This window comes from Sorex fumeus, unplaced genomic scaffold (genome assembly GCF_029834395.1).
Source record: "Sorex fumeus unplaced genomic scaffold, SorFum_2.1 ptg000007l, whole genome shotgun sequence".
Lineage (NCBI taxonomy): Eukaryota > Metazoa > Chordata > Mammalia > Eulipotyphla > Soricidae > Sorex > Sorex fumeus.
In genome coordinates, this window is record NW_026606064.1 from 6864694 (window position 1) to 6875145 (window position 10452).

The window sequence follows — 10452 nt, forward strand, 5'->3', positions numbered from 1 at the left end:
GAAGACTTGAGGAATATAACCTGTAAGTGTACTTTAAGATTTAATACAACTCCATTGATTCTCTAGACCAAGGTATTTTTTCTTGAAGAGATTTTTACTTACTGTTTTAATTTATGCAAATAGAAAATCTAAAGGTGCTTAGAAAAAAGGGGACCAAAGCCATGTACTAATATATTAATAAAATAACACATAATCTCTCTATTCCATTTTATTGGATTTTGGAGCGATAGCACAGCGGGTAGGGCGTTCGCCTTACAAGCGGCCAACATGGCCGACCCGAGTTCGATTCCTCCGCCCCTCTCGGAGAGCCCGGCAAGCTACCGAGAGTATTCGATATGCCAGACACAGTAACAACAAAGTCTCCAATGGAGACGTTACTGGGCCCGCTCGAGCAAATCGACGATCAACGGGAGGGCCTTTACCTTTACCTTTACCTTGGTAAGATATACACTATTTTAAATCTAAAATAATCAGTATGAGAGGAAGGATATAGCTGAGAAGGGACTTACCTTGCATGTGGCTGAACTACCTTCAGTCCCAGATACACCATATGGTTCCTTAACCTTCCAGGGTAATCCCTGAGCAATGCTGGGTGTGGCTCCTACAACTTCCAATAATTTTCAATTAAGTTAAATAGATATATTTTTATAAAATAAATACATTTACCCTATTTTCCACACTTTCTTACATATTTCTTCACATTCCTAGTACTAGTCATACAAAATTTTGTGTGATAGCATTACATGAATTCTACATGTTTCTAAAAGAGAAGGGTTTCTAGAAAATCAACTAGAGAGATTCGTTAATCTAGAGATTGGCCATTGAGTTTTAAATATGACAAAGAAATATTCTTGTGGATTTAAAAATATGATTCAAAGATGACTCTATGAAAAACAAGTCTTCACAAAGATTATATTGGATATTTCTATGGAACACAGACATAATCGTGCAAATTATTCATTTACCTCAAAACAATTATACACAAAATGAAGCCCTTAATTATCTTTAGAATCAGGATTCAATTGTATTTGTACAGAGACAGTTAGAGATGCTCTAATAACTGCAAGCTTCAATTAACAACCCACATGATCCTAAAATTGGTAAAGATAAAATTATTTCATAATTATATAAATTCAGCTTGCCAGGCTCTAAGCAGTCTTCTGCCCCCACGCCTGGCTGTTCCTTGCTGGGGTCCCTTGGAGGGGAGCGGGTTGAGCTTTCCACCCCGCCCCGACCAGGGCTCCGGCAGCCGAAGACCCCCAGGACCAGCCACCACCATGCTGAGACCACTCTCCGCACACATGAAGGTACTGGCAGAGGGACAAAGCCACGCGGGTTCCGGGGCCGAGATCTCCAAGCCTACTCGGATTGGAATCGAGCATCTTGCACCCAGATCCTCCAAATTCCAGTAGGCGGGGGTCACACCCACCACCTGGCCCCCTGGCGCCATGTAATCCCATCAGCGGCCAAGACTCAGAGACTACAAAATCCAGCTCCTGGAGCCGCGCGACCGCCCGACATCTTATCAGGACATCTTTTATGACATCTTATTATCTCATTCCTACTTTGGACAAACTTGCAGGCTATCGAATGTAGCCTGTCCACAGGGCAGAGTCTGGCAAACTCCCTGTGGCGCACCAAATTTGCCAAATACCAGTAACAATGATGGGTCTCATTCTCCTAAAGAGCCTTGAATATAATCTCAGGGCTAGGATGAAAGAGACATTACTGGGGCCTGCTCGAGGCAATCGATGAATAACAGGATGATGAAATGAAATCAAATGAATATAAATTCAAGACTTTAGGTTTTTATAGAGAAGTAAGACCAAATCATTGAAATTCTGCTCTCAGAGAGGAGAAATAGTAGGGAATGAAAATAATCCTGAGAACTGACTTTCAGTTAGAAGCATGCCACTTGGGTATATGGAGGGAAAAGACAGCCAAGGGAATCTAACCTTGGTACACAACTATTTTACTGGACAAGGAGGGGAAGCTGAAAGGCAGTCAAGCATTGTGCATGAAACCTGATAAGAAGCAATAGTATAAACCACAGGGCCAAAAGTTGTGATAAGCTCCTGTCATAGAAGCAGACTGGTGAGTGGGATCCCAAGTTGAGAGTGATGGGGAGGGGCATTGGTGGAGGGAAGTGGACACAGGTAAAGGATTGGTGTTGAATAACTATATACTTGAAACTAATCAAGTGCATCTTTATCATTCACTATAACTAAATATAATAGAAGTAAATATGACATAAAGCATCATTGTTTTCAACCTTTGCTGCACCAAGGCCAATTTATGACCATGATGTCTTCCCATGTCTCCATCTCTCCAATTAGCCCTGTAACCTCAAGCTGTCCCACCATTTACATGAATTTCACCTGTAGCCCCAGGAATTTCGTGGGAACCCACAAGAGGCCTTCTTGCCCCCAGTTTAGAAACTCATCTAAAGAATCTTAAGGTGAAGAGTAGCATGCATCAATTTAGAAAAACAAAGGTGTGATCTTCATAAAATCGACATTCATATCAAAACACAAACTTCTGATATGAATTTACAGGCAAGCAATGGAAAACTATGAGTTAGATCCTATAATCCTAAAAGGTAAAAAGTAAAAGTAAAAGGCACTCCCATTGTTCATCGATTTGCTCGAGCAGGCCCAGTAACATCTCCATTGGAGATTTTGTTGTTACTGTGTTTGGCATATCGAATACATCACGGGTGGCTTGCCAGGCTCTGCCGTGCGGGCGAGACACTCTCGGTACCTTGCCGGGCTCTCCAAGAGGGGCTGAGGAATCGAACTCGGGTCGGCCATGTTGGCTGCGTGCAAGGCAAACGCCCTACCGCTGTGCTATCGCTCCAGCCCATCTTCTTGGCCTTTTGGCTAAGATCAAGTGTAGTATCTGTTCTTATCAGTTTAATATCTGATACGTCCTATAATCCTAATTATCTAATAAACAGAGAAAACATGAGGCCATAAAAACAGGCAGGCAGCCCTTGACAATAAATGATCAAGCGCCATATACCAAAAATAATGTGTCAGATCAGATGAATGCTGCCTTAGAGATCTATCTCTGAATTCAGCCTTTATTTCTTTAACATTTTGTACTGGTCACCCCTCAATGATTTTAAGCTGGGGTAAAATCATCAGCAGCAGCAGCACAGCAGCAGAAGCAGCAACAGCATTATCATCACTGTATCACTGTATCACTGTCATCCCATTGTTCATCAATTTGCTCGAGTGGGCACCAGTAATGTCTCCATTCGTCCCAGCACTGAGACTTTAGCAGCCTCTCTTACTCGTCCTTCACAGTGGTGCATTATTGGAGGCTCTTTCCGGGCAAGGGGAATGAGACCCATTACTGTTACTGTTTTTGGCATATCAAATACGCCATGGGGAGCTTGCCAGGCTCTGCCTTGCGGGCGGGATACTCTCTGTAGCTTACTGGGCTCTTAAGAATAACAGAGAATGTATATAAGAGAATACAAGCAAGTATCTTAACACCAAACACGTGTGTGTTGCTGTAGGTATATCAGTGGGCTAGACTATATCAATAATAATAGTAATAACAATAATAATAATTCATACTTTTCACTATTACTTATGTCATTTTATCTTTGAGATTGGAGGCTTTTTAAATAGTTCAAATTATATTTGATTATCAATAAAAATGTTCTTGGACACTACAATATTAATACTTGATTTATAAAGTATAGTATAAATATACTATATAGTTTCTGCATTTCTAGATGTTATTGTATTGTTACTTAGGTGATAATTAAAGAAATTGTAGCTTTTCATATACCAACTTGAGTTACTAAGGGTCTTAGTACTCTAGGATATGGAAATATAACCCTATTTTATATATTTTTCAGAAATATCGAGGAACAACTTTTTCAAAAAGAAATCACCTCCAAGATGAAAGTTTTTGCAAAGTGAAATTTGAATAATTGGAGCTTTAATTGTTTTCATTGTATAAGAAAAAACCCTCTTAGATATAATTAAGATTTTTTGAATCTAGGAAGGCTTATGAATCTGACTCACCATAGCTATTAGGGGAATGCTTTCCACAATCACTTAAAAGATACATTGAGCGTAAATGTCTTTACAAATTTGACATTGAGTGTAAACATCTAGAACAGCTTAACTTATAAATTACAGTGTAATTTACACATTGAGTGTAAGTACTTGGAAGAGACAACATGAACAAAAATTTCAGGCAAACTGAAAAATTATCTAGCATATAATTAAAAACAAAAAAAGCCTTCCTAGACAAAGCAAAAACACATCAAGGGGAGAAGAAATGAAGGAGAAATAATGGATGAATAGGAATTAGGGCTGAAATTTTGTAATGTGCCTTCCAAGTTGACCAAGAGAGATGGCTTGGGATTGGGGTGGGGAGTGAATATGGGAACACTAGTGGAGGGAAGGTGACACTGGTGGTGGCACTGGTTTTGAAAATATTATGCCTAAAATTCAACTGTCAATAATTTTGTAAATCAAAGTACTGTAATAAAAAATTTTAAAATAAGAAGTGTTCCACCAGGAAACAGGTAGGTTTGACTTACCTGTCTGTAAATATTTTTATTTATCCTCAAAATTCTTGAAAATTTAAATGAATGAGAAGAATTTATATATTATTTCAATTTGTAACTTTATTTTTATGTTGAATTCTAATAGCACATACAATTCAACTCAAAGTACATATAAGATTTTTAAGATGCTAATTAGAACACCTAAGTAATAGAGGAGTAACAATTTTTTCCCAGGTCTACTATATGTATTATTAAATGAATTATAGTCTTCATTCAGTCAGTCAGAAAAAGGTTTTAATCCAGGAGAACATTTGTATACTTAATGTTGAAATTTTAAACTTCAGTGATCTACGTTTAACACAGTTTTGCCATCGAGGTTTGCCAGAATTTGCTGATGGCATTCTTTACTTCCCTATTTCTGAAAGTATAAATTACAGGATTCAGCAGAGGAGTTAGCATGCAATAGAATATACCCACCATTTTGTCAAAGCTGAAAACCAATGGAGGACGTGCATATTCAAATGTACATGGACCAAAGAATAAAACCACAACAGCAATGTGGGATCCACAGGTGGAGAGCGCTTTCTTCTGCCCTTCAGTGCTGTGTCCTCGTAGGGAGAACAGGATGACACCATAGGACACAAGCAACATGGAGAAGATTACAATGCAAAAGAGTCCACTGTTGGCTGCCACCATAGGGCCAAATTCAAAAGTGTTAGCACAGGCAAGCTTCATTAATGGGTATAAGTCACACATGTAATGATTGATGATATTGGGACCACACAGAGGCAGCTGGGAAGCAAAGGCGTTTTGTATGGTGGAATGCAGAAGGCCCCCTGCCCAGGCTACTCCAATCAGAATGTTACAGAGCCTTGAGTTCATGATTGTAGTGTAATGCAGAGGCTTGCAGATGGCCACGTACCTGTCAAAGGCCATGGCTGTGAGGACAATCACCTCCACACCAGCAAAAAGATGAAAAAAAAAGATCTGAATCATACAGCCTGCGAATGAGATGGTTTTCTTCTCAGAGAGAAGGTCAAAAATAATCTTAGGGGCAACGACAGAGGAGACACACACATCCAGGGAGGACAGGAAAGCCAGGAAGAAGTACATTGGGGAACCCACTAGTGCTGGACTATTAAAGATGGTCACCACAATCAGCAGGTTGCCACTGACTGTTGCAAGGTAGACCAATAGAAATAAAACAAATAATACTTTCTGAACATCAGGGTTCTGTGAAATCCCCAGCAGAACAAATTCACTTACAAAACTTCTGTTTTGCATGATTTCCCAGGAAAATCTCAGAGCTACCGCAGGGGGTATACAGATCTGCAATGTAAGCATGAGAAACTCATGTCAGACAGTTTTATTATCACAGGGTTCAAAAGGTGATTTATCTATGTGAAAATTGTCTTTGCTATTTCTGCAATCCATATGATGCAAAATTATATTGTGTTGTAAGTGGTAATGTGGAATACAGTCACTGTCACAGTCCTCCCATTGTTCATCGATTTTGCTCGAGCGGGCCCAGTAACGTCTCCATTGTAACACTTGTTACTGTGTTTGGCATATCGAATTCATCACGTGAAGCTTGCCAGGCTTTGCCATGCGGGCGAGATACTCTCAGTAGCTTGCCGGACTCTCCGAGAGGAGCGGAGGAATCGAACTCAGGTTGGCCATACTGCCTGCGTGCAAGGCATACACCCTACCGCTGTGCTATAGCTCCAGCCCAGTAGTGTGGAATATCAAACAAAAATATAAAGAGAAAATATTGTTAAACAGCAAGAGTCGGCTATGATTTCTGTATAGGGACAAAAGCACAGGTGAAAAGGTTGCAAGAGAACACTCTTTTTATTGCAAAATCTGACCTTTGGGTAGCCATTTGCTAGAATCCACTGCAAAGGGGATTCTGCTCAGCTCTGATTTGGTTCTAAGATTACTGTAAATGAAATTGTTGATTTTCTTTTCCCTCTAAATCATATTTTTACATACAAGAATGCAAAATCATCTCTACTTGTTTTTTTGAAACCTACTGTTTTACTGTGTAGATTTTTTCTTTCTAAAAGTTTTAATGATGGCTTTATGGTTTTTAATGTACACTATCATTTTATCTGTGAATAGTGAGAGTTGTATGTCTTTACCCATTTGAATCTTTCTAATTTCTCTGTATTTTCTTACTGCTCTGGCTAAGACTTCAACACAATGCCCAATAATAGTGGTGAACGTAGACAGTTTCCTGTTTTCAATGGAAAGCATTGTAGTTTATCTCCATTAAGTTTAAAGTTGCTTGTGGATTTGTCATTTATAATCTTTATGGCATTGAACTCATTTCCTTCAAATTTCATTTTGTTGAACTTTCATCAAAACTTAGTTTTGAACTGTATCCTAAGACTTACTCTGTAAGGTTGTGGGGAGGAGAGAGACATTGGTTCCATGGTGGGGAGTTATTGGCACTGTGATGGTAGCGTGGTGAAGAAGCTTTGCAAGTATCAGAAAATAAAATAGAAAAATTTTAAACTACATTACAACAATAAAGTAAGTTAAAGACTCCACATGGTAGTTCTCATTATAGCAGGTATTTATTTATTTTCATTTCAATCATAATCTTAGATTAAGAACAGTTATCATTTTCTCATCAAGACAATAACTTACCTACAAGTAAAATGGAGAAAAAAAACAGGTTCAGTGGTGCTTAAAAATCATGTCTATCAGTAACTTGTCTGAACTTGATATGACATTATAAGATGATTTATCCATTTACCATAAAAGTGAACCTATAGGAAAAGACAAGCTCTAGACAAAAACATATCACATCATAAATATGCAGGCTTGGGTATTATTTTTTTCCTATTATTTATCCATTCTTTTACCAGCATATGTTCTGTTACTACAGAAATGAAAGTCACAGGCAACAATAAGTCTGCATCAGACAACAAGATTTTAAATAAATTCTATCTAGTCACTGTATCAATCAGTAATATTAAATAGTAAAGAATATCAGTATATGGTTCCTTGTTGGTGATATTACCTTAGAATTAAAATATATGAGAATCAGATTCATGGAGACCGAGGTTCAAAGCAGTCATGTGTCATTGAAGAAACCACTTAACCACTTTTATTGGAATGTTTTGTTCTATAAAATGGTAAAGCTCTATGAACTCCCTAACCTAAAGAGGCAAGTATTTTTATAATTAGTGACACACTGTGTATAAATCAAGAGATATTATCAAATATTAGTTCCAGCACTATTTGAAAGCAGTGTTCACGTGTAGAAAAGAGTTGGAAATCTTAATACTTCTCAGGAATAATATGCGCTTAATCATACTATTAACCCATAATTTTAATTTCTCAATATCTAAAAGTTCAGAAAAAGGAGACCTGAACAAAATTGAGTATATCTTATTTCTAGTCAGTATGAATATTTTACATGTGTGAAAATAACTTGCTAGCATGACACAAAATCTTATACAATTTTTTTTTGCTTTGGTTGACCTATCTAGAGGTGTGAAGGACTTGTTTCTTGTGCTGCACTCAGAGATCACTTCTGGTGGGGCACAGTGGACCATAAGGTGTGAAAGTATCTTCTCTCTAGTTCCATTATTTTAAATTTTTAAAATTTTATATATTATAATTTAGTTGCTATTCGATACATCACTGCAAAGCTGTTCATGATTAGGTTTCAGAAATAAAATGATCTAACACCCAATCCTGCACCAGTGCCCATATCCCACCACAAATTACCCCAGATTCCCTCCTTTCACCTCCCCATTTGAACTGTTTAATAATAAAACTTTTTCTACAAGAAAACATACTTGAGATTCAATATTCCCATTCTCTACATTCACTTTGATATTACTTTTAGCTCTATGTACCTCTATAGAAAGAGACAAATTTTACTTTACCTAGAAGACACTATGATCTTTTTTTTCCAGACACCCACATTTTGGGGGTGTCCCAGACATAGTTCAGGGTTTCTTGTGGCTATGCTGACTAAGCTCTGAGCATCTTTTCGGCCTATGACCTTGGAATTGGCTGATCCTGTATTCCCATGATCCAAAATTTCTTTCTTATCTATTTTGGCAGCAAGAACATTTTAAGAGCATATTCCTTCTGCAAATAGTTATAACTTATGAGTCAAAACAATATTAGGATGAATATTTAAAAAGTGTTTATATTATAAACACTTATATATTTTATAACATAAAAGTGTTTATATTATAAAATATTATATTAACTTTAAGATTTAAGGGTGGAGAGGAGAGTTATATCAAGGACTAGAGTACAAGACCATTGCATGGTCCTCTGAGCACCTCTGGGAGTGGCTCTCAAATAAAAAACCAGGAAAACTTCCAGGGGTGGCCAAAAATACAAAGTGTAAACTTTACTGTCATGATATATAAAGCAGTAACATTTTGTGAATTTATGTTTGTCTATATTAGTAATATGTCATATTCAATCGGTCTTTTAAAGACATAGACTAAAACTCCATTGCTAATTATCTTTCCTGTGAATTGCATTAAATTCATTGTAAATGTGATCCAGAATGATTATTTACCACAATGAATTATTCTTTTTCTGTCTTCCTAGACTGACATCATAGGTATTACATTCTCTTCTGATATCAGATTCATTTACTACTCACAATACAGCTCTGCAGGTGTAGCTGAAAATTTCAACTTTCAATACTTTAACATTGGTGGAATTTAGGTTCTATTAATCTAGTACTGAGGATGTATATCTCCACTTTTATCATTATGATGAATGTCTTGCTTTTATTTCTTTTTTCTTTCTGATTACGTGCACTTAAAGAGGGAGGGAGATAAAACTAATACTACTAACATGAAAACTTCTCAGATTTTCTCTATTTAAATACATATGATTAATGTGAGGCCAAAACATAAAGCTAGCTGCAACATTAAGTGCACTTATAAAAATTAGGTGGGATTTTAAAATTGAATGATTCTTATCAGTGACCTATATCAATTTTTTAAAACCAGATAGGACTTTTCATAAAATACTGTGATATATTTTACATCAATGCTCAAAATTATGAAAGATACCTGAATTACAATGACCCTACATTATTATTATTATTTATACAGTCTATGATATCTAAAATATCAGGATGAGGAGAGACTTTGTGATGTCTAATAAATTAGACAATTAGAAAACATAAATTAATTGCTAATGGAAAGGTCAGTTTATTCTGTAAAAAAAAGGCATATGTTTCATTTCTGAAAGTGTCTCCAATCATGATCCCCAAGTTCTTTTACCAAGTATCTGAGTGTTTATTACATTAGAAATGCTATCATTTATACATGGATATACGATTTGATTTAATAGATACTTTCAATCATTTAGAATTGAAAATACAATCTAATTTACAAAGTAAAATCTGGGGCAAGATGGGTATAAAGTGTATAAAGTTAAGAGACCGTATTAACCTCAGAAGCATGGACTGCATCTTCCTGAATTTTAAATGTTATAAAACAATTTGAAATTATTCTTGAAAACACAAAATTACAAATTATAGATCTCACCAGGTGTTAGTCTCTTGAAAGTTCAGTGACGGCAAGTTTTAACTGTTTGTGGATAAAACTCCTCCAGAGGCTGACCAAAAAGTGAATGTTGTCCTCAAGTCCTGTTTCTACATCTAAAAGGAACAGGAAGCACATCTTAGGTTGATGAGGTAGAGAATATTCTCTATTGCTTATGAAGCATAGCTTTTAACATAATGTGTGTATGTGAGGGGAATAAAGAATCAATATTTCTAATTTGACTTCCAAATATATGTATACATATATATATATATATATATATTCCAAATATAATTTAAAGAGTTTTCTCCTAGAAATTATGAACCAATTCAATTATTTCAGTTCCCTGGTGAATTGGACTTTTTCCAGCAGTATGATTTTCTA

General features: G+C 36.5%; 1 protein-coding gene and 1 pseudogene across 1 annotated transcript; one reads left to right on the forward strand and one right to left on the reverse strand.

The window, feature by feature from the left end:
* Positions 1–2859: 2859 nt before the first annotated feature.
* LOC130016802 (uncharacterized) lies at positions 2860–2965 on the forward strand (annotated as a pseudogene).
* A 1920-nt stretch (positions 2966–4885) lies between these two features.
* LOC130042824 (olfactory receptor 4C15-like) lies at positions 4886–5815 on the reverse strand. Its single transcript, XM_056135047.1, has one exon. It carries the CDS (start codon positions 5813–5815, stop codon positions 4886–4888), a length of 930 nt encoding a protein of 309 aa, XP_055991022.1.
* Between the last annotated feature and the right edge of the window lie 4637 nt (positions 5816–10452).